The 25,468-nt window shown below is 46.7% G+C and overlaps 1 protein-coding gene across 2 annotated transcripts in view; it reads right to left on the bottom strand.

Annotated features, from left to right (window-relative positions):
• LOC106587232 (CD276 antigen) overlaps positions 1-25,468 on the bottom strand; it is a 73,348-nt gene that overhangs the window by 37,302 nt on the left and 10,578 nt on the right. For both annotated transcript variants that reach the window (XM_014175426.2, XM_014175427.2), the window contains exons 2-4: positions 23,932-24,027; positions 10,604-10,954; positions 6,811-7,107 (exon numbers count right to left, since the gene is read on the bottom strand). In XM_014175426.2, the coding sequence (XP_014030901.2) occupies positions 6,811-7,107; positions 10,604-10,954; positions 23,932-23,977 (694 nt within the window). In that variant the 5' untranslated portion in view covers positions 23,978-24,027. The remainder of the gene's footprint in view (positions 1-6,810; positions 7,108-10,603; positions 10,955-23,931; positions 24,028-25,468) is intronic.

Consider the following 25,468-nt stretch of genomic DNA (forward strand, 5'->3'; position numbering starts at 1 on the left):
AGATACATTATAGATATGACAGGCAGTATAAGTCGTCATTTCCCTGTGGACAGTTTCTCTGTAATGAGCTGCAGGTTGTCATGCAGACGTTTAGAGGCGTGGGGTTGGGGAGGGAGTCAGAGACAAAGGCATGGCTAAAGAGGACCAGCCAGGCCAGCAGGAAGGAGATGTTAATGTGACCTGAAGGCGATCCTAGCCCTCACAGCTTCCCTCTTTCCACACCGGTCACATTTGGCTATGTCAAAGATGGCTGCCATGTTCTAATCAATGCTTTCGTCACAAATGTAGGAGCATAATATTTGGTTTCAAGAGTTAAAGGGCTGTGATGACACTGTCCCTGCAGATGAAGGCAGATGACTCAGACTGATTGCAGTACTAAATGTTGAGTCAGGTTGAGTCATTTCAGTCACATTTACAGACAGTGAACAAACTCTTTTGAGTGGTTTAAGTCCATGCTGCAGGGAGGTAAGTAAGAAAAGTCCTGGGCCAGTAACACACCTCTACAGGGAGACGGCCACACTAGCTCCATGCTTAACTTTCCTTAATTTCACACTTTGTAATCAATTACTGGTCTCTAGAGCTATCAGTGAGGCGAGCTACCTTCTCCAGGAACGGGCCCAAGTCTCTCAGCGCCTCCTAATTCAAAAGACATTACACCGCTAGACAAAACTCTTTGTGTATGGGTGGCCATTGACTTGGACTGTTTCAAGGCACCAGAACAAAGCGATTTACGGAGGTTGCAAACATATTTTGTGGGACAACAATGCATGGTCTTATCTGGTGTAGAGTTTAAGCATAAAAGAAATGGATATGAATAATTAAACGACCAAGCCTTTGAAGGTATGCCCAACCGTTTTCTCTGGGCTATTCTCTGCCCAATGTCTCTCAAAAGGCTGCACCTAATATGATTTGAAATCGTAAAGCAGAGGCTGACGCCAGGCCTCCAGAAACCAATCCCTCTTACAGGATAAAACAGCAACTGTGTGAAATGTACACTGCAGGCCCCTTGGCTCAACCCCACTGATAGTCAGTCCCCCCTCACTGTGACTCTGGGAGGGAAAATAAAAAATGAGCCTGATCAATGACAAAATAGGGCTTTTGCCCTTTTACTGCAGCCATAAATATAATCTGTCTTGAAGAAGAAAGAAAGCAGGAGAGGAGTGCAGGGCTTAAAGAGACAGGTTCCCTTCAGGCTCTGGGCAGGCATAAAGATGTCACAGTACTCCACAGTGTGGAGAGGAGAGGAGAGGAGAGGAGAGGAGAGGAGAGGAGAGGAGAGGAGAGGAGAGGAGAGGAGAGGAGAGGAGAGGAGAGGAGAGGAGAGGAGAGGAGAGGAGAGGAGAGGGACGTGCCCAATGCCATGCCGTGGTGGCCTGGGACTGGGGCCGTGGACACTTATAGAGTCATGTACTGGTGATGGCTCCCCTGTGGTGAGGGGGAGGACAGGACAGGACCACACAGCAGACCCAAGCCCACACACCCACACCGACTACCAGACAGCCACTCAAAGCAGAGGTGGTCAGGCCGCAACGCTCCAACATTGTATTTTCAACTGCAGACATAAAATACATTTTGACATTCAGCCATAGCAAAGACCTTTTATGCCAAAAGGAGACAGTGAAGACGACAACAGTGAACAGGAACAGGAAGGCATAAATCCCCAACACAATGAGAGGGAGCTCATTTTATCGCTGTGATTGTTGAGATGCTATAAGAGCAATGCAGTGAGCAGGAACTGGCCCGGCCCTAATCCCTCATTCAACCCAACAATCCCTCAGAGCTGCAAACGGCAAGACTGAGAGCATGCCAAATAATACTGTGAAGCCATAATACAGGGATAAAACGTCCCCATGTGGAAGGCAAGGGAGGGAGGGAGAACATTCAAACAACTTAACAACTCAACATGGCCGGGACAGGAGCAAGTGGCCCCTGTTCATAATCCTGAGGGGAAATAATGTGCTTACAAAGACTGCCATTGGCCTACCTGAATTTATTTTAGACTGCTCCCTCCATTACGCCATCTCTCTATTTGGTTGTTGTTGTGCTAGGGGGTCGTGATAAGATAGTGTGTATTCAGGGAGGGAGGTAAAGATAGAGAGGGGGAGAGAGAGAGAGAGAGAGAGAGAGAGAGAGAAGACCCGTCTGTGCGTTTGGACAGTAATTAACACAGTGTTCCCCCCGCAGCTCTGCTGACAACGAATTCATTCATACTGCTGTTTTCCTCTTTTTCCAAAGGCTTCGTTAATTGCATTTAAATTAGCCCTGTAAAAAAGTAGAGAACAAGGAGTAATACAGTGTTTTGTTTTTAGCTTGCTTTCGTTTGCTTACTTGTTTTTTTAGGCTTGCGTAAGCTTGGCAGGCAGGGCACTGGCAGGTACCAATTTAGACGGCAACATATGTCAGGAACAAGCACCCAGAACAGATAATAACACAGTCAGGGAAAAAGGGAAGAGGCTAGCACAAACGTAATGAAGGAAAAACACAGCAAAGCTTTATGCTGTCTGCTGCAAATGGAAAGGCTGTGCTAGGACTGCCCATTAGCACCTTTGTGACACTGTCTCTTCTGCCTATTAAGAGTAATGTTGGAGTGTGCATGGAGCTATTGAGGCATGGATGTGAGTGTGAACGGGAGCGAGGTGTAAAGTGTGTGTTTGAGAGAGAGGAAGAGAGAGGAACAGGGAGAGAGAGAGAACGTGAAAGAGAGAAACAGGGAGAGAGAAACAGTGAGAGAGAGAGAGAGAGAGGGAGAGGCTGAGAGAGAGGGAGAGGCTGTGAGAGAGAGAAACATGGAGAGCGAGAGAGAGAGAAACAGTGGGGGAGGGAGCGATAGAGAGAGAGAGAGGCTGAGAGAGAGAGAAACATGGAGAGCGAGAGAGAGAGAGAGTATTGTACTGTAATTCTGATGGAGAGTTGGTTCTTTCGGAGCAGGGGATGAGGCCTCCCATGAAGTTGATGGAGCTGGCCAATCCTCTGGAGAGCAGAGCAAAGCAGATTGGACGAGCTCAGCAGCACAGCTTGGGCGATCTCCCTCTGTCACCCTCTCTCCCTCTGTCTCCCTCCCTTCACCCATTTACATTACATTTACATTTTAGTCATTTAGCAGACGTTCCTATGCAGAGCAACTTAGAGTAAGTGCATTCATCTTAAGATAGCTAGGTGGGATAACCACCTATCTCAGTCATAGTAAGTCAGTTCCTTCTCAATAAAGTAGCTATCAGCAAAGTCAGAGCTAGTAGGGGGAAAAAGTCAAGTGAGAGTGTTAGTTCCTCCCTCCCTCCCTCCCCGTCAGTGACTCCATCTCCCTGCCTGCCTGTCAGGCCCTGGTGCCACGGCTCAGAGCTTAGCAAACACTCTCTGCTCTCGTCTCCATCTCACTCTCTGTCATCAGCCCAAACCTCACTCCCCCTCTCTCCTCCCCTCTCTATCTCGATCTTATCCTGCTGCTGGGAACTGCGAGTGCTGTGCCAGCAGTGGAGTCGGGCGGAGAGACAATGGTGCTCTCATCCGCTGAGCAGAGAGACAGAGGGCTTGGGCAGTGACAGGCCCCCCCCCCCCCACCGCCACCACAGCCATACTGCCATCTCTCAGCTCCCACAGTAGGGATACATATCTAAAGCTCTGCGTTCTGCCAGTGGCGGTAAAAATGATATTAGTCAGACAGCATGTCCATAAAGCTCAAAGGGCATTATTCTTTTTTTAGGATAGCAAAGTGGCAGAGAGGGTGGGCAGGGAGGGGGGAGGGGGAGCAAAGGTGGGATTTAGTCTGTCTTAGACTGAGTTGCTCAAACTGCCTCTGCTGCTTTCAGCCAGGAGGATGGTAGGATAGCCAAGCAGGCTGGGGAGGCAGAAGAGGGAGATGCTGAGGAGGGAGAGAGGAGGCTGAAGAGGGAGATGAGGGCGAGGAGGCTGAGGAGGCAGAGTGAGGCTGAGGAGGGAGGCAGCCTGCCAGGGTTCATACAAGGACTGCTGCACCTGCTGCCTCTTGTCTCGTCCATGGACGCTGGTTGCCAGGCATCTCTTTGTGTCTGTTCCAAGTTGGATCCTACTGTATCCTGCTGCTACATCCATCAATATCCTACTACCAACATACATTGTGGTCTCTCTCCCAACAGCTGTCGAACCAACACATCATACGGTCAGTCAGGGCTCAAGCGGGACATGACCTCTTCTAACCTGCACCGAGATAGTTCAGTTGTAAATGGCAGTATTGTGTATGTAGTATTTAGCCAGGCAGCTGTTGTGTCATGGGAGAGGTACTACTATTGACAGTGGTGCTAATGATGATGGCATGGTTGACAAGCATAACTTCTTAACCCATACCGTCTCAACACATGGCTTCACACGCACCCCACACACCGTTCCGTACAGTTAGGGGTTCATTTTCTCCAAATTAACCTTGTCAAACTATTTCTTTTCCCAGGGGGAGAGTTGTATTACTATTGTAATTTTTCAATCAGAGATTGAGGAAAGTGTGAAATTTTAATGTGCTTGTTCTCTCTCCCCTCCCTCCCTCCCTCCCTCCTATTGGGTGGGGAATAGTCCATTTGGAATCTTAAGGAGATTTCACCCCTCCCTATAATAGGATTCTCAGCCTGCCTCAGTCTGGTGTGTGGTAGGTGCAGTGCTGTGATTATCCAGTATATTTACTATATAAACTCTGCTCAGCACACACTCCAGAAGAGTTCTGCTAGGTCAAAATTAATTACAGAAGTTGTTAAGCATACAGCAGCTGTTGTAAACAAATGCAAATACATTTTCATATCAAACAAGCCCCTTGTATCCTGGCACACCAAAATAAATCTGCCACTTGTTTACTAACAAGTTAGGCCATCATCAAGCTGTGCTGGTTAGAGTAAGATAAATGAATATTCTCCAACTAGCCCCAGAGTGCTCAGATCCTGGTCACGCCATGGCTTTAATCAAAACCTTTGCAGCTTTGTCTCTGGGTTTGTTCCATCCTTTCTCTCTTTCTCTCTCTCTCTCTCTCTTTCCATCTCTCCTTCTCTCTCTCATCCCTCGGTCTCTCTTTCTTTTTGGCTGGTCTATTCCCTTTCATAGGTTGGCTGTGTTATTCTCCGGAGCCTTGCCTGGTTTTTCTCTAGGACGGCTTCAGAGCGTGGGTAATTCCTTCCTTTCCACTGAGCTGAACAGATCACTTTTCGTTATCAGCGGGTTTCTGCGCTCGACACAAACTGTCTCTCTGTGGAGAACAAAGGCTTTCCACTAGTCTAACAGAACAGGTGTTCTGCTGGGTTTCGGGTTGGAGGAGGAACAACTGCTCAGTCTGAGAGGAACTCTTCCTTGACACACCGACTGACGAAGATCACAACCATACCTAGTTGTCAGTTCTTTCATACTGCTTCAGATCATCGGTCCTATGTCCATTTCCTCCTCTGCTCTGTCAGGATTCACCTCTATCTTCCCCATCACCTCTATAGATCTGGACCACTGAAACAACTCTATGATCTGAACCAGTTCACCGCCTGAGGTAAAATCTAGAATGCCTTAGACAGGCACCTAATCAGCCTTACGTTCTCTCTCAACAGATAGCATGTAAGCATATCTATGTCCTTTACTAAAACTACAAGATGCAATAGTCTCCCGTAGTTCCACTTTTCTAAAGTCTACTGCAACATGTAAACAGTAATCATACTATGGGCTTAACAGCAACACTTGTTGTCTTCTTCATGTCATGTCTCTTCCTACTGTGGATTTAGCCACATTGTAATACCCCGGAGGCCTTGTCATGACTGTAGAGTGTGGAGCTGTGGAATAGGTCATCAGGCTCAGGGCCCTACCGGCCCCAGCAGCACGGAAACAGCAGTCATTTCCCAGCCCAGCGGAGCAACACTTACTGACCTGACACACACACACACACACACACACACACACACACACACACACACACACACACACACACACACACACACACACACACACACACACACACACACACACACACACACATGACACACACACTCCCTGACCCGGGTGCAGGGTGACCTCCCCCTCCCCAGCTCTGCTCCAGCCCAGAGAGCAGGTCCCGGCCACCTCTTCTTATTTATGAGCCATTTCACACAGCACTGCTCCCATTAGAGAGCCAGCCTTGGCCCGTCAGACACACACTAAACACTCCAAACGCTAAACATTACGTACACCAGTAAGGCAGCCCGGGGACAGGGGGTCGGGGACTGGGGATGGGACAGAGAAGACCCCAGGGCCACCACACAAAGCCACCACCCACACAGTCCAGGAAGAGATTATACCACTCAGCTGAGAGGCAGGTTGGAGCTAGGAGTCTGCTCTGCAGGCTGTACAGCTGCTGCACCACCATTACTTCCATTTACCTTTAATATTATTGCATATCCTTTATCACCTTCTAGCATTACCAAATGTCAGATGAGTAGTTATTTTTGTTTCATAGGAATCATCTGGGAAATAATTACCCACTGATGTGATTTAACGATGTGTGGAAACTGATGGTTAGGCTTATTGGAGCATAATTGAACATTTCATTATTTCCCTTCAGTTCTGTGGAGCTCTGAACAGCTAGCTGAATATTCAAGGCATAACATTTGACTGACGGATTGATTTACAAATGCATACAAGACTTTAATAGGCAGCCGTACTCCTGTGTGACTGAAAACAAGATTATCCTGAACTGGCAACATTAAAACACTGTGGGAAGTCTCTGAATGTTAGCTTGTTTATTTTCCAGAAAGTAGGCTAGGGCCTTTGTCAGGGAAGACAGACAGCAATGGGACACACAGACACACATAGACACACACACACATACACAGACACACACACCTGTGATGGTGACGGAGGCGTGGCCATCCTCGCCCAATAATGGGTTGGTCAGTCTGCAGCTGTAAGTGCTATTGGGCTCCAGGGTGACAGTCAGAACACTGTGCATGCTGAACAGCCCTTCCTCATTGGCCACCAGGGAGGTGGTGACGTTGTCCGTCAGGTTGTGCCCGCCCCCGTCCTGCCACAGTACATCAGCCTCAGGGTAGCCACCGTACGCCACGCAGGTCAGCGCCACCTCGTCACCCGGCCGCAGGTTGGAGTTCGGCTCCAGGGTCACCAGAGGCTTGGAGTAGAGGGCTGGAGGGGGGAGAGAGGAGGGGACAAGAACAGACACACACAGAGTTTTAGCCAAGTCGCCAGAAGCTTGGAGTAGGGGGCTGGAGGGGGAGGGGGGAGCAGAGACATACAGAGTTTTAGCCAAGTCGCCAGAAGCTTGGAGTAGGTGGCTGGAGGGGGAGGGGGGAGCAGAGACATACAGAGTTTTAGCCAGATTATCACCAGTGAGGGACACCCAGGGAACGGTTTGACATGATTCCCATTAAATTGTTAATTACATTTAGGGAGCTTAGCATAACATCGAGCTTAAGATCCCAGAGACATCATCTGCAGCATATCCTGGTGCTCCTCTCTGTCCTCCTTCTTCTCCTCCCTGGAGAGAGCCACGGCTCTGAGCCAAGCCGCCTCACAATACAACACAACCACCACAGCCTGGCCCAGCCCGGATGGGGGCCTGGGGGAAATAGGCACGGCTCCGAGAATTTGGGACTGCTGTGCTCTGTTCAGGGGTTTGGCAGGAGGGGGCGTGCGGTGAGGAGGTGAGGGGGGTGAATCCTCAGCCTGGAATGAATTCACAGCTCTCCAATCCCCTGAGCTAAAACACAACCAGAGAGGTGGCGGGCAGAGAGAGGAGGCTGTATTCCCTGAGCCAATCATAACACAGCAAACAATGGGGAGGACAGGGAGGGAGAAGAAGGAGATTAAATAACTTCATGCGAGTTGCCTTTTGAAAAGTGGACTCTCTCGCTCTCTCTCTCTCAGCACTAAGACGGAATGTCAGCCTGCCACTAACCTCCCTGGCTATCCATTTGACTGACAGGCAGATTTCCACAGAGACCCATCATTTTCTCAGAGCACTGTGGGAAGGGAGCTCTATGATGTTGACTGTAAATGCCAGCTAAAAATAATACATCTAGGAATCGAATGCATGAAAAGGGGACAATTTGTCACTGTTTGAGCTACTGTGTCATTGTTTATCTTTTCTCTACCCAGACTAGCCAGCCAAGAGGAAAACTGTTGAGCGTTAACACTGCTTAATGCACATAGATCCTTAGAGGAAAAGACCAATTTAACAACAACACTTGGAAATTAGTGGTGAGGGAGGGAGGAGTTCACCAACACTGTGTGTGAAGCCGTGAAGAATAATTATAAATAAAAGTGCAATCAGTTGTGATGATGGTCCTCTGATGGAACAACCACCTTCATCACCGAGCTGTTAGTAACAATCAATCTTGGCAGGAACTAATAATCAAAGCCAGTGATTGACCACAACCAGAGGGCCACAATCAGGAAGTATCGACCAATCATATTATCGTGCATCCCTGACAGAACTAAGTGTTTCATGACCAATTTCTGTGTTGTGTTAGACATCGATCCTAAAGGTCTCGCATGATTACCAAAGAAGGGCCTGTGATGTGTGACCAAATTGCCCTCTAGTGGCTTCATGGCTGGAATTATTTAATCATTTAATAATTGATAAACATGAATAAATAATTTCAAACTAAAATCCGGTGTTTCTATGTCAAACGGTTTTGTTATAATTCAGTCTTCTGTGAAAAACAAACGTCCCTTTTTCAGGACCCTGTCTTTCAAAGATAATTCATAAAAATCCAAATAACTTCACAGATCTTCCTTGTAAAGGGTTTAAACACTGTTTCCCATGCTTGTTCAATGAACCAAAAACAATTAACGAACATGCACCTGTGGAACGGTCGTTAAGACACTAACAGCTTACAGACGGTAGGCAATTATGGTCACAGTTATGAAAACTTAGGACACTAAAGAGGCCTTTCTACTGACTCTGAAAAACAACAAAAGAAAGATTCCCAGGGTCCCTGCTCATCTGCATGAATGTGCCTTATGCATGCTGCAAGGAGGCATGTGGACTGCAGATGTGGCAAGGGCAATAAATTGCAATGTCCGTAATGTAAGACGCCTAATACAGCGCTTCTGGGAGACAGGACGGACAGCTGATCGTCCTCGCAGTGGCAGACCACGTGCAACAACACCTGCATAGGATCGGTACATCCGAACATCACACCTGCGGGACAGGTACAGGATGGCAACAACAACTGCCCGAGTTACACCAGGAACGCACTATCCCTCCATCAGTGCTCAGACTGTCCGCAATAGGCTGAGAGAGGCTGGACTGAGAGCTTGTAGGCCTGTTGTAAGGCAGGTTCTCACCAGACATCACCGGCAACAACGTCGCCCATGGTCACAAACCCACCATCGCTGGACCAGACAGGACTGGCAAAAAGTGCTCCTCACTGACGAGTCACGGTTTTGTCTCACCGTGGGTGATGGTCGGATTCGCGTTTATCTTCAAAGGAATGCGCGTTACACTGAGGCCTGTACTCTGGAGCAGGATCGATTTGGAGGTGGAGGGTCCATCATGGTCTGGAGCGGTGTGTCACAGCATCCTCGGACTGAGCTTGTTGTCATTGCAGGCAATCTCAACGCTGTGCGTTACAGGGAAGACATCCTCCTCCCTCATGTGGTACCCTCCTGCAGGCTCATCCTGACATGACCCTCCAGCATGACAATACCACCAGCCATACTGCTCATTCTGTGCGTGATTTCCTGCAAGATAGGAATGTCAGTGTTCTGCCATGGCCATGGCCAATTTCATTGTGCACGTCTGGGACCTGTTGGATCGGAGGGTGAGGGCTAGGGCCATTCCCCCCAGAAATGTCCGGGAACTTGCAGGTGCCTTGGTGGAAGAGTGGGGTAACATCTCACAGCAAGAACTGGCAAATCTGGTGCAGTCCATGAGGAGGAGATGCACTGCAGTACTTAATGCAGCTGGTGGCCACACCAGATACTGACTGTAACTTTTGATTTTGACCCCCCCCCCTTTGTTCAGGGACACATTATTCAATTTCTGTTAGTCACATGTCTGTGGAACTTGTTCAGTTTATGTCTCAGTTGTAGAATCTTGTTATGTTCATACAAATACTTACATGTTATGTTTGCAGAAAATAAACGCAGTTGACAGTGAGAGGACGTTTCGTTTTTGCTGAGTTTATATAAAGTGTAATATTGGGATGCAAACTAAAAATTGAATACATTTCAACTTTATATCTGACATGGTACAAGTGTCTTCTTTCTTTTGTTGCTGCCGATAACCATGAGTGAGAGGTGTATACTCTTGTTTCAAAGTAGATTTGTTTAAGACTACCAAGAAACACTCTGTGTGACCCTGATTTATCCCACTGCAGCAAAAGGTTAAAGAGGGGACTCTACTTCCTCTATGTGAAGCCCTTGAGGTGTCTCCTCCTCACCTCCTTTTCAACCGTATTGGAGGAAACGATCCAAGGTCCTCATCCTCTGACCTTCTTCTCCAATGTGTTTTGAGACAGGATTTGAGGAGAGATGTATCGAGAAAGATGTGGTAGCTATAGGCCAAGCATTGATCCAGCTTTCCCAGTCTGAGGTCGTTATTGTAAAACTTAAAAGAGAATGTGTTCTCAATGACTTACCTAGTTAAATAAAGGTAATAAATTAACAGACTCACCTGCTACCTGGAGCAGTAGGGCTGCACTGCCGTAGTCCTCTACCCTGACGAAGCAGGTGTAGCTACCCTCATCGGCCACCCGGACCCCTCTCAAGAGGAGCGAGGCGTTGCCCGAGCCCAGCTGAGCGTGGTACAGGCTGGTGCGGTTGGCGTAGTGCTCTCCCTGGTCTGCCAGCTGGTCCTGGCTGGCCCAGTAGCTGTGCACACTGCGCTTGGTGTCCGTCAGCTGCCAGAAGACACTGAGGTCAGACAGGTTGAAGGGAGAGGCGTGGCTGAAGGAACAGTTGAGGGTGGTGTCCATGCCATACAGCGCCACCACTGGCAGCTCTGGGACATGCACTTCCAGGACAGCTAGATAGGAGAGAGAGGAGAGAGAGCGAGTATGTCAATAACAGCAAACATAGACCTGTGTGTTTAGCCATGTAGCGGAGAGAGATGTCTAAATACGCTTTAGGGGGATGAATGAACTGCAATAAAGATGTAGCCCCTAAATATCCGCTTGGAGACAGTGGTGAGTTAATAATCTAGATAGTGGTCTGTCTGGTGAGAAAGAACACTCTCCATCTCTTTCCAGAGTGTAGTGTCTCCCTCAACAGAACACTGGGCTAAGTTGCTCAATGGTGAGTGTGATTTGTTTTGTTTTAAAGCAGAAACCCTCCTTAAGCCATCTGATCTCCAGACTTCTTGTCTAGACTGGACGCTTCTGTTCTCTCCTCTTCTCTCTTCTTCTGTTCTCTCCTCTTCTCTTCGCTACTCTTCTCTTCTCTCCTCTCCTCCCCTCCCCTGTCCTCTCTGCAGCCAAGAGCTGGCTCTGCATAATCATTCTGGCTTAGTAGCCATCTCAGACACCACAGAGAGAGGAGGCTACAGCTAAACCATTCTCAATTTATTCCTGTCTCCACTTCTACAGGTCTGATTGTGTGATGAACATCAGGACAAAAAAAAGCCATTCCAACCCCTGAAATGCCCCTGAATCTAGTGTGATGCATCCTGTACTCGACTGCTGCTATTCTTTATGAGAATCTCTTCTGTACTCATGTCTTTCAGATGTAATAACAATCACACACTTTTGCATGAAATAGTTGTGATTGAGGTGTAACAATTGATTTCCCCATTATCAACAAACAGCACTTTCCTCCGAGTGCAATCCGTGGATGAGGATGCTCAGTCAAGGCAAAGATATTTTGGTAGACACCAAACCTCACAGGAGAGAGACCCCATATTCACCAATATCCCCCTGCTCATCTATAGGCACACTGCCACCTGCTGGATCCTCATGTAACTACAGGCCAAAGGAAAACTTGGCAAAACAGACATTTTGCCATCACCTCAAAATCCCAAAATATACCATCCACCACATCCAGAAAACCATGGAAACAGAAGAACAACAAGCCCCAGTAACTAACAAACACAAGAATGTCATTCTAGGTGATGCACTATAGTTCCTCCCATCCCCTGTGAAAATCACTAAGCAGCTTTTTAATTTACTGACATCAACACAGTGGTGTGATGTTTTTCTATAGCCCCATAATGTGACTACACTTCCTCTGCTGTGCCACAGCACAGTCGACAATCCAATCCAGTAATCATGGCATACCATTACAGTAGCAGGGTTTATTGTAGGGCTGTATGGCTGTCTACCAGACTAACGTTCTAGTAGTTTGTGTGCGTGCGTGTTTTTGTAGTGCTTTCTGGGTAATGAATAGGCAACAGGCACTTTGGTAGGACTGTAGTGGAAGTGACGGCCCCCACAGAGGAATGCACACAGAGGAGGGAGGAGACACAGCAATTAGATCACTCCCAGAGCAGACCGGAATGACTCACTCCAATGGGTTCACAGAGGAGGAGAGAGAGGAGGGAGAGAGAGGTGAGAGGGAGGTAGGGGGGAGAGAATTGGAGAGGGGGAGAGAGGGAAGAGAGGGCAGAGAGGGGGAAATGATGGAAGAGAGGAGAGAGGAAGGAGAGTGAGAGGGCAGCTCTGAGCATGCACTTAAAGATAATATCAGGAAACAATCCAGGAGGGGAGAGCACTGCAGCCCATCGCTAATCCCCTAACTCAGGACAGGGCCCAAGTCAGGGAAGAGATAGGTACTCATCCCTCTCTCCCTCAATCTCTTTCTCCCTCCTCTAACCAGTGACCCTCTTCCTGGTGCCGGTCTGGTAAGGGTGCAGTAGGACATTGGTGCAGCATGTTAACACACTGAAAGACATTCTCAGACAGACTGAGAGCAGCAGGAGAGCACAGCGTTTCACACCCACTTCACTGCACCCAGGGGGAGGGGCTTTTAGCTCTGACGTCATGGAAACTGTGAGTAAGCATCTGATGTCCTATTCCTTCAGAGGTGAAACATGGATTGGGCAAACTGGTATTGTTTCTGCTTTTAACTTTAGATATCTCCAACAAACACAACACAGTTAGCACAAATACTGTAGTACAGTGAGGGAAAAAAGTATTTGATCCCCTGCTGATTTTGTATGTTTGCCCACGGACAAAGAAATGATCTATAATTGGTCTATAATTTTAATGGTAGGTTTATTTGAACAGTGAGAGACAGAATAACAACAACAAAAATCCAGAAAATCACATGTCAAAAATTAAATTGATATGCATTTTAATGAGAGAAATAAGTATTTGACCCCCTCTGCAAAACATTACTTAGTACTTGGTGGCAAAACCCTTGTTGGCAATCACAGAGGTCAGACGTTTCTTGTAGTTGGCCACCAGGTTTGCACACATCTCAGGAGGGATTTTGTCCCACTCCTCTTTGCAGATATTCTCCAAGTCATTAAGGTTTCGAGGCTGACGTTTGGCAACTCGAACCTTCAGCTCCCTCCACAGATTTTCTATGGGATTAAGGTCTGGAGACTGGCTAGGTCACTCCAGGACTTTAATGTGCTTCTTCTTGAGCCACTCCTTTGTTGCTTTGGCCGTGTGTTTTGGGTCATTGTCATGCTGGAATACCCATCCACGACCCATTTTCAATGCCCTGGCTGAGGGAAGGAGGTTCTCACCCAAGATTTGACGGTACATGGCCCTGTCCATCGTCCCTTTGATGCGGTGAAGTTGTCCTGTCCCCTTAGCAGAAAAACACCCCCAAAGCATAATGTTTCCACCTCCATGTTTGACGGTGGGGATGGTGTTCTTGGGGTCATAGGCAGCATTCCTCCTCCTCCAAACACGGCGAGTTGAGTTGATGCCAAAGAGCTCCATTTTGGTCTCATCTGACCACGACACTTTCACCCAGTTGTCCTCTGAATCATTCAGATGTTCATTGGCAAACTTCAGACAGGCATGTATATGTGCTTTCTTGAGCAGGGGGACCTTGCGGGCGCTGCAGGATTTCAGTCCTTCACGGCGTAGTGTGTTACCAATTGTTTTCTTGGTGACTATGGTCCCAGCTGCATTGAGATCATTGACAAGATCCTCCCGTGTAGTTCTGGGCTGATTCCTCACGGTTCTCATGATAATTGCAACTCCACGAGGTGAGATCTTGCATGGAGCCCCAGGCCGAGGGAGATTGACAGTTCTTTTGTGTTTCTTCCATTTGCGAATAATCGCACCAACAGTTGTCACCTTCTCACCAAGCTGCTTGGCGATGGTCTTGTAGCCCATTCCAGCCTTGTGTAGGTCTACAATCTTGTCCCTGACATCCTTGGAGAGCTCTTTGGTCTTGGCCATGGTGGAGAGTTTGGAATCTGATTGATTGATTGCTTCTGTGGACAGGTGTCTTTTATACATGTAACAAGCTGAGATTAGGAGCACTCCCTTTAAGAGTGTGCTCCTAATCTCAGCTCGTTACCTGTATAAAAGAAACCTGGGAGCCAGAAATGTTTCTGATTGAGAGGGGGTAAAATACTTATTTCCCTCATTGAAATGCAAATCAATTTCGAACATTTTTGACATGCGTTTTTCTGGATTTTTTTGTTGTTGTTATTCTGTCTCTCACTGTTCAAATAAACCTACCATTAAAATTATAGACTGATCATTTCTTTGTCAGTGGGCAAACGTACAAAATCAGCAGGGGATCAAATATGTTTTTCCCTCACTGTATTTGTGATAACTGCTTTGGGGGCGGCAGGCAGCCTAGTGGTTAGATCATTAGGCCAGTAACCGAAAGGTAGCTGGATTGAATCCCGAGGCTGACAAGGTAAAAATCTGTCGTTCTGCCCCTGAGCAAGGCAGTTAACCCACTGTTCCCCGGTCGGCCGTCATTGTAAATAAGAATTTGTTCTTAACCTGTTGGGGCTAGGGGGCAGTATTTGGGCACGGCCGGATAAAAAACGTACCCGATTTAATCTGGTTACTACTCCTGCCCAGTAACTAGAATATGCATATAATTATTCGATTTGGATAGAAAACACCCTAAAGTTTCTAAAACTGTTTGAATGGTGTCTGTGAGTATAACAGAACTCATTTGGCAGGCCAAAACCTGAGAAGATTCCTTACAGGAAGTGGCCTGTCTGACCATTTCTTGCCCTCCTTGATCATCTCTAACAAATACAGGGGATCTCTGGCATGACGTGACACTTCCTACGGCTCCCATGGGCTCTCAGAAGGCGGGAAAAAGCTGAACGATGTAATTCCATCCCCAGGCTGAAACACATTAGCGCGTTTGGCAAGTGCTCTATCAGAGGGCCATTAGACTGAGGCTCGTGCATGAGGGGATAGCATGCTTTTACTTTCACTCTCTTTGTAATAAAAAACGATTTCCCGGTCGGAATATTATCGCTTTTTTACGAGAAAAATTGCATAAAAATTGATTTTAAACAGCGGTTGACATGCTTCGAAGTACGGTAATGGAATATTTCAAAAAAAATTGTCACGAAATGCGCCGTGCTCGTAACCCTTATTTACCCTTTCGGATAGTGTCTTGAATGCACGAACAAAACGCCGCTATTTGAATATAACAATGGATTATTTGGGACCAAACCAACATTTGTTATTGAAGTAGAAGTCCTGGGAGTGCATTCTGACGAAGAACAGCAAAGGTAATAACATTTTTCTTATAGTAAATCTGACTTTGGTGAATGCTAAACTTGCTGGGTGTCTAAATAGCTAGCCCTGTGATGCCGGGCTATCTACTTAGAATATTGCAAAATGTGCTTTCACCGAAAAGCTATTTTAAAATCGGACATATCGAGTGCATAGAGGAGTTCTGTATCTATAATTCTTAAAATAATTGTTATGTTTTTTGTGAACGTTTATCGTGAGTAATTTAGTAAATTCACCGGCAGTGTTCGGTGGGAATGCTAGTCACATGCTAGAATGTAAAAAGCTGGTTTTTGATATAAATATGAACTTGATTGAACAAAACATGCATGTATTGTATAACATAATGTCCTAGGGTTGTCATCTGATGAAGATCATCAAAGGTTAGTGCTGCATTTAGCTGTGGTTTGGGTTTATGTGACATTATATGCTAGCTTGAAAAATGGGTGTCTGATTATTTCTGGCTGGGTACTCTGCTGACATAATCTAATGTTTTGCTTTCGTTGTAAAGCCTTTTTGGAATCGGACAGTGTGGTTAGATTAACGAGAGTCTTGTCTTTAAAATGGTGTAAAATTGAAGTTTTTGCATTTTTTAGGTATTTGAATATCGCGCCACGGGATTACACTGGCTGTTGACTAGCCCATAGAGGTTAACTAACTTACCTAGTTAAATAAAACATTTGGTCTAGGAGGTTGTGGTTGAAAAAGTGTATTGTGAGAGGTGGTGTCTCCCTATTTGAGGGAGGAGGGTTAAGGGCTCTCCCCGGCCCCTGAGAGGCGATAAAGAGATGCTCAGAGCAGAGAGTGGTGGAGGGAGGGACGGCAGGGCAGATTTACACTCTGCACTTTGTGTTTATGGTCCCAGCTCTGTTTGAGTGCCTGTGAGAGAGACAGAGCCGTGCACTTTCACAGCCGACATGAAATAAACTCATTAAAGCCCCGTGAGCGCTGGCTGGCACTCTTCCCTCAGAGCGGAGCGCCAGACATGCAGACATGTAGGCAGGCAGGGAGGAAGGAGGGCAGACATACAGGCAGGGAGGAAGAGGCAGGTAGGCAGGCAAGCTAGCAATGGCCCTGTTGGATATTTACATCACTCACTCCCCTCATCCCCTCCGCTCCCCTAATCTGTCTCTTCAACCCCTACCTCAGCTCAAGATAACAGTGATGCTGTCACTGGGCCCTGGCTAGACTAGTGTTAAGCTCACCAGTACAGATGCAGCCTCAAGAGTAGTGATGGGGGAAAAATCTACACAGTTCCATATCAGGATAGTAGTGTTTTCAGCACTTTTATTTGAAAACTATTTTTCACATGGCTCTCTCTCATCCCTCTGCAGCAGACATATGGTGAGCAATATGTCTGGAACATGGAATCATAATAAAATCCCAGTATTGAATCGCAATCCATATAGAATCGTGAGAATCGCAATACATATCGTATCGGCACCTAAGTATCGAGATAATATCGTATCGTGAGGTCCCTGGCAATTCCCAGCCCTACTAGAGAGCCACCCGGAACTTGTGAGCTTAAGTGAATGGTTCGCTGCATGGATATCCCTGCTAGTACAGATTAGCCCTGGCTAGTGCTAAACTAAGCTATACAGATGAGTGGAGCAGAGGGTCTGAGGGGCCTGCTGAGTGTGAAGCAGCATGGCAGGCAGCAGGCTGACAGGAGAACCACAGGCTTCATACATAGGCAGCTGACAAGGTGACACAACATGACTCTTGGTAAACAAATTCCTTAGCCACAGCGGCAGTGACATCTCACCTCCGTCCTCCAGACGCAGGCAGGTGCACACAAACAAACACACACACACACACACACACACACACACACACACACACACACACACACACACACACACACACACACACACACACACACACACACACACACACACACACACACACACACACACACACAAGCAGAGGGCATTGTTATTCAGCTCAGTCCTGGCTCCTGACAGCTCCACAGCACTGTGAGAGTCAGTCTGAGACACAGGGCATTCTGACACTACAATATCCACTGTCATAGTACTGCTCCACAACAGTCAGGTCCCAATCACCGTGTTCAGTGACACCCACACACACACCTACACGTAGGCACACACAAACACATTAACATCTCACTCTGCTTGCGATCACTAAAGTTGAATTCCCTCGGTTCAATAGAATGTACCCCCGTATCCACATCTAGTAGAATGCAATACATAGCCTACACATTCAGTGTTGATGTTCCATTGCCATTCAGTTGACCCTGGTCAATGGAACACAACCCTAAACAGAAATACCTAAACCTGTAATAACCGGATCCCTTTAATAACCTGGGCTGTTAAACACAAGGGCTTCAATAAGACCACAACTTCCATCTCCCTCCAGCTCCTGATGCAATAACCCACACTGTTCAATAACCCTGGTTCATAACTGCTTCTCCAATAAAGGGGTGGCAGGTTGCCTAGTGGTTAGAACGTTAGGCCAGTAACTGAAAGGTTGCTGGATCAAATCCCAGAGCTGACAAGGTAAAAATCTGCTCTTCTGCCCTAAATAAAACTGTGTTCTTAACTGACTTGCCTAGTTACATTTAAAACACACAGTAGAACTCAGTGTCAAGTGAACTGTGCTTAATAACATTGAACAGCACATAGGTTATCACCTACTAGGCCTAGGCACCTTACACAGAGGTTAAATTACCCCTGCTTGATAACAGACGGCAGAGCTACCAGTACTACTGTTCATTAGAAGATCTTAGGTACACATGTTCAGAGATATGGTAAAGCTCCTTTGTCGAACACGGCATAAAGGAACAGCCATGATAAGAGTGCACAGACATACATACACTGGAAGGCAAATTGCGATGGTAATATTGACTTAACTAAGTAAACACACACAGGCAGTGTAGTTAGTGTTCTGTCTGGCTAAGTAGTGAGCTGCTTAAAAAGCTGTGGCAATAATGCCCCCATTGGGTGGACAAAAGTACTGCAGCTGCAGGCTTGTTGGTCTTTACACGAATGACCCACCTGAATATCAAAAGAACAGGAAGTTCACAGATGCTTAGTGCCCTTTCACAACAGCTATTCTTTCCGTAAATGTTGTTGTTCAAACATGCCAACTAAAGCCTTTCTTCAAAGCGTTTCTAAATCACACTGTCCAAGCCCAAAACCTTTCAAATACGTCCAGGGGAACACAAATAAAAACCAACATCTGGAATACATTGAGAAATGTAGTAGTAGTTTAGACATGGTAAGCTTAACACTGCTCGGAATTAGCCCTCACGACACATAGGGAATCTATTCTAAAGCTGAGCCTTTCCTCCCTTCCTGAAAGAGAGACACAAAATGGAGGGGATTATGTAGGTCTCTGAGCCTTGAATAATGGGGTCACTCCTGACATTTACCAATTTAACACTGTCTCCCCATATCTGGGCTACAGTCATCATAGTGTGAAAGCCATCTCTGTCTGTGAGAGATATATGAGGTGCAGATAGCTAGTGGAGCAGACAGGAGCTCAGGTTGCTTATTTTCAGCAACGTAATAAATCAAGATGCACCACACTTCCTTTCTCCTGACTGTCTGTCTATCTCTCTTTCTCCCTCTCTCTCCCTCTCTCATTTGTCGTTTATGCTCTCTCCATCTTCTTCTCTCCACAGACAGGGCGGGCGGGTGCTTTATCAGGGGGAGCTGGTCTCATATCCCGTCAATAAGCTGTTAATGGGCTCTGACAGGCAGATAATGGGGGCCAGTTGCAGAGGAGCTGCCTGGGAGATAAGGACAAGCCTAACCTTCCTCCACCACCTGCCTGAGAGAGAAGAGAGAGAACACAACCTGGGATGAGTATGAGGAGCGAGCCATAGGAGCAAATCCATTCCAGCAGGAGGGGGTGGGGTGGATTTGAGTTTGTGCAGCTTAATCCAAATGACTGGGGTTAAGGTGAGCCTATACGCTATGCATACGATTACAGAAAAACCAAGCTAAGTTGATCAGAAAGCCAAACTGTGTTATCGTAGGGGTGGCAAAGGTTTGGGTTCTAATCCCTCAGATAGACAAGTGTTTGACACCTGCTGGCCCTGGTAATAACCAAAACCATGTCTGGGAGGGCAGAGTCCTTGCTCAAATCTCAGGCTGTAATTTTGTTCTGCCTTATGAAGGGGTCGGGGAGCAGTGGATGTCTACATTAATGCAGGGGGTTAAGAGGTTAAAGGCTCAGTGGCTGGGGCTGTGTGTCTGGATGTTAACCTGAGCCCGTCTCCTGCTGAGACATAGTGACCTCACTCAGGGCCCTGTAACCATGGCAACACCTGACCCCGCCTCTGCTGAGACACAGTGAACTCACTCAGGGCCCTGTAACCATGGCAACACCTGACCCCGCCTCTCCTGAGACACAGTGACCTCACTCGGGGCCCTGTAACCATAGAAGCACCCGGTAACTGTGGTAACAACCTGTAGGTAAGTGTCTCCTCTCTCTGTGTGTCAGGCAGGGAAGCTTCTTACTCAGCACCAAGCAAGGATGCTGCTTTCCAGGCACAGATTAGAGCGGTGGTGGTGGGTCATTCATCCTGCTCATCACAGCCCACTAAACACAAAGATATTTGGCTCCAGGCCCCAGCAGCCCCCAGGTCCCGCTCAGCGCTCACTACGCAGAACTGCAATCTCCGCACGTTACCCGCATCAATGTTTAAGCGATCCCACAAGATAGCTTTTTTAGGACTTGTTCAAATAATCATGAGGTGCTTGATGGGTAATGCACTCTGTTTAAATGGCTAGGCTACAGTGCAGAGTGAGCGTGGAGAGAGAGGGAGGGGCCAGTAGCTCAGTGCAGTAGCCAACCTGCTAGTAGACTGACTGGGCATTATGTATGCATCGCAGCGGAAGCAATCTTTGTCGAGCCTGTCCTCGATTGTTTTTAAAAGGATACTTCACTGGCCACAATCAAATTAGCAAGAACATCACTGATATGGGGTAATAACCCGAAATTGAATTTCTGCGCGGGCCAAAGAGTCCCCTCTCTACAGAATCAATTGCTGTGAAGAGAAAAGGAGGACAGGGAGAGGGCATTCCTAGTTAGCAGACCTCAAAGGGTACACCAGAGATGCGGGCGTGAGCAGGATATTTACACGCTTCAGGGCCTTGCCATAATGTCTGCTGCTCTCTGACTGCCACACTAGATGTGATCTATTCAATTATGCTAATTCATTAGAATTTCCTCCCAGCTCTAGTCATTAAAACTGAATCCAGGTCAGCTTGCCATTTTTTCATTTGCATGAATACAATTTCCCTTTTAACATGGAGATGCTAAGAGCGGGCAGGTGGGCGCAAGCCGCAGCAAATGGCAGAGGCCTGGCAGGCTGGTGGCAGTGCTGACAGAACAGAGAGCATGACAACAAGCAATTAGCCAGACAGCATCCTGTTAATGCTTCTGCTTTACACTACTGGCTCTACTGCCTCTCAGCTGCTAATGCTGCTTATGGAGCCTGGATGCTAGGCCTACTTAATGTGCTGCTGCTGCTGCTGTTGCTTGCCTGTTACCTCAGAACAACCCCACTGAGAGTACTGCTACTAGCCTAGTGCAATTCAGGGTTATTAACGGCCTCCAACTCAATCATCAAGTTTGCAAACGACAGTGGTAGGCTTGATAACCAACAATGACGAGACAGCCTACAGGTAGGAGGTGAGGGCCCTAGGAGTGTGGTTCAGGAAAATAACCTCTCACTCAATATCAGCAAAACAAAAGAGATGATCGTGGACTTCAGGAAACAGCAAAGGGCGCACCCCTCATCCACATTGATGGGACAGCAGTGGAGAAGGTGGAAAGCTTTAAGTTCCTCGGTGTATGTATCACCGACAAACTGAAATGGTCCACGCACACAGACAGTGTGGTGAAGAAGGTGCAACAGCGCCTCTTCAACCTCCGGAGGCTGAAAAAATGTGGCTTGTCACCGAAAACCCTCACTAAGTTTTACAGGTGCACAATCGAGAGCATCCTGTCGGGCTGTTTCACCGCCTGGTATGGCAACTGCACCGCCCACAAGTGCAGGGCTCTCCAGACGGTGGTGCAATCTGCGCAACGCATCACCGGGGGCAAACTACCTGCCTTCCAGGACACCTACAACACCCGATGTCACAGGAAGGCCCAAGCCACTGCCTGTTCACCCCGCTTCCATCCAAAAGGAGAGGTCAGTACAGGTGCATCAAAGCTGGGACAGAGAGATTGAAAAACAGCTTCTATCTCAAGGCCATCAGATTGTTGAACAGCCACCACTAGCCAGACTTGATATCATTGGCCACCTTAATAAATGGAACACCTGTCACTTTAATAATGCCCCTTTAAGAATGTTTACATATCTCACATTACTGAGCTCATATGTCTATACAGTATAATGTATACTACACTATCTATTCTATACTATCTATTGCATCTTAGCAGCTCTGTCTGTCACTGTTAGATATTAGGTTTTGTTGTGGAATTGTTAGATATTACCTGTAAGATACTGCTGCACTGTCGGATCTGGAAGCATAAGCATTTCGCTACACTCGCAATAACATCTGCTAACCATGTGTATGTGACCAATAAAATTTGATTTGATTTGCATTAAAAGTACACTAAGTATAGCAAACATTAGGGACACCTTTGACTCTACAACGTGTCGAAAGCACTCCACAGGCATGCTGGCCCATGTTGACTCCAATGCTTCCCACAGTTGTGTCAAATTGGCTGGATGTCCTTTGGGTGGTGGACCATTCTTGATACACACGGGAAACCCAGCAGCGTTGCAGTTCTTGACACAAACCGGTGCGCCTGGTACCTACTACCGTATCCCGTTCAAAGGCACTTACATTTTGCGTCTTGCCCATTCACACTCTGAATGGCACACATACACAATCTATGTCTTAATTGTCTCAAGGCTTAAAAATCTTTCTTTAACCTGTCTCCTCCCCTTCATCTACACTGATTGAAGTGGATTTAACAAGTGGCATCCATAAGGGATCATAGCTTTCACCTGGTCAGTTTATGTCATGTATACTCAGTGTATATGTATACTGAAACAAAGAAACCTGTCACCGCCACATTAAGCAACAATTCCATTGGGGACGAGTCCCTCTGCAGAAGAACTGACAACAGCTGTGCTAAGCAACATTTTCTTATTTTACGCACCAGGACAATGTTACACACCAACAGTTTAGACGAGGACTCTACCTCTGTACTCAACTAGAGGTTGTCTTGGGAGAGTGCAGCGGCAATGTGGCAGCCTCAGAGTGTAATCCTGTGTGGAGATAGGGGTATTTAATGGTGCAGCACAGGAGTGACACTGCTACGGTTATTTAATGGCGGAGTAGAGGAGAGACACTGTAGAAGACAAGTGGGATTAGCAAGGGCCTATAATCCTAATCAGAGACCTACTGGAGACAACAGAGGACCCCAGGTCTCACACACAGATACAGACACACACACATCAGCACATACACATGTGCACACCCACTCACTATTTCCACATGACAGTTTGTCTCTATCGACAGACTTTCAAAGCACATGACTTAAGAGTATGAACTAAAACATGCTGTACAGTGTTACCTAATACTGTAAACCCTTAATTCAACAGTAAATTCCAGTAATTCAATAAAGGACAATCATAAAGTTTGTGAGGTAAAAACATTATTAACTACAACTTAAAGAGATACACAGAATCGGTCCGAGACGCCTCTCGCCTCCCAGCGAGAGGGCCGAGGGAGCCGCCACAGCCAGTAATGAGCAGGCCAGAGACCCATTAACTGGAACAGTACTAGGCCCTAATGAAGCCCTGCTCCTAGCTCTCTCACTCTCAGAGTCTCTGTCTGACTGCTGACTCCAGCAAACTGCCCTGAGCACTACAACAACCCCGCTGCCTAGTGCCCAGGCTACACCAACCACAACTCCCCCTTCTTACTGGAACACAAGAGGCTGACTCCCCCACCACACTCTCTGACTCACTGGAGAAAAACTACACTCTTTGCAAGTCTCTTCTCAGGCAGGACCTCACCCTACTAACTACCCCAGGGCTCCATTCTAGCTCTGGCTAGAGAAGGACAAACCCAACCAATTTTCCTGTCCAAATCTAATCTTCCGTCTATTAAGTCATAATGTTCTAAATGTTCCCGTTCTGTAAAGTTTTCATTGTCTTTACTTTTTTTGCACTGTTTAGGATATTTATTTGCGCTGTTGTTTTGTCTTCCTTGTAATTTCTTTGAAGGGGATGACTAAAAAACCCTGTTGAGCGTATTGTTTAGATGGCGGTGGAATTACACTTGGTGGTAGCTTTGATCTCTGTGTAATGGCGGGCTGTGGAGGGGGACAGGGGGACACCACCCACCGAGAGCTTGCACAGCAAGCAGAGTGGGCAGCAGGAGGGACAGCATGGTCTTCCTGGGGGTCTCGGTAGCGCGGGTCAGCCTCGTCAGGCACAGCACTGTGGAAACAAACACAGAGACATGATCCGATTCACTCTGTCCCAATTCATTTAAATATAACATTTCAGACAAGAAATCATCAAAAGAAAGACAGGGGAGTGCAAACAGCTACTGCTCATGTCAACTAAATCAAACATTAAACCAGCGCGTGTGCTGTGGGAAATCCTGCAAGAGAGAGGGAAAGAGAGAGAAAGAGACAGAGAGACATAGAAAGAGAAATAAAAAAGAGAGAGAGAGAGGAGAGTGAGGGAGAGAGAGAGAGAAAGGCAGAGAGAGAGAGAGAGAGAGAGAGAGAGAGAGAGAGCTGGATTGCGACCTGTTGCCACAAGAAAAGTGCAAGCATTGAAGAACAAACACCATTGTAAATACAACCCATATTTATGTTTATTTATTTTCATTTAAAATGTATTTATTCTTTTGGAACTTTTGTGAGTATAATGTTTACTGTTAATTTGTAATGTTAACATATATTTCCCATGCCAATAAAGCCCTTAAATTGAAATTGAAATGGAATTGATAGAGGGAGAGATAGGGAGAGAGAGAAAGAGAGCGAGTAAAAGAGCTGTACGCTTTACAAGGCATTTCTTTCAGGTCATTAGAGCTGAGTGAAGGGAACTTCCATTCTGACAGGAAACAGCCGAGTTATTCATCTAGTGGCTTCAGGACGCCCACCAATGGGAAAACATTAGAACTCTACTGACTCCTACCACACAAAACTGTCTCCTGTCTTCCACCACTCTATTGATGGGAGAAGGCAGAGACACTGTGTGTGTGTGTGTGTGTGTGTGTGTGTGTGTGTGTGTGTGTGTGTGTGTGTGTGTGTGTGTGTGTGTGTGTGTGTGTGTGTGTGTGTGTGTGTGTGTGTGTGTGTGTGTGTGTCAGGGTTTCCAATAGCCAGTAATAGCTGGCTTTTGGCCTTAAAAAAAAACAACAGAAAAGCTGAAAAAAATATATTTTTATTTTATTATATTTGAAATACAATAGAAAGGCCATCATATAATATTGCAGTTTAGGAGCAAATTAGATTTTGTCCACTAGATGGCAGACGTGTGTGTGCAAAGTTTCAGAATGATCCAGTGAAGCATTGCAATACTGGACAATATTTTGTATCAAGTCTGCCAATGTACCGAATTGGTCAAATGATGATATGGTAATACAACATTTAAGTTTACACACTCCCAGGAATGTCATACAAGATGGATCATTAGCTTATACAGTTCACTAACTTTCACACATCTAGATGGCCGGGCAGGGTGGGTGTATTTAGTATTTGCTATTTTATTAGGATCCCCATTTGCTGTTGCAAAAGCAGCAGCTACTCTTCCTGAAACCAGATACAGCAGAGGTTCAAACTGTAGAACCCAGTTCCTACATTTGAATTTAAAACTTGATTTTATCAAACAAAACTACGCTACATTTTATCTCTGGGACCCTATGGAT

Source organism: Salmo salar, chromosome ssa26 (assembly GCF_905237065.1).
Source record: "Salmo salar chromosome ssa26, Ssal_v3.1, whole genome shotgun sequence".
Classification (NCBI taxonomy): Eukaryota; Metazoa; Chordata; class Actinopteri; order Salmoniformes; family Salmonidae; genus Salmo; species Salmo salar.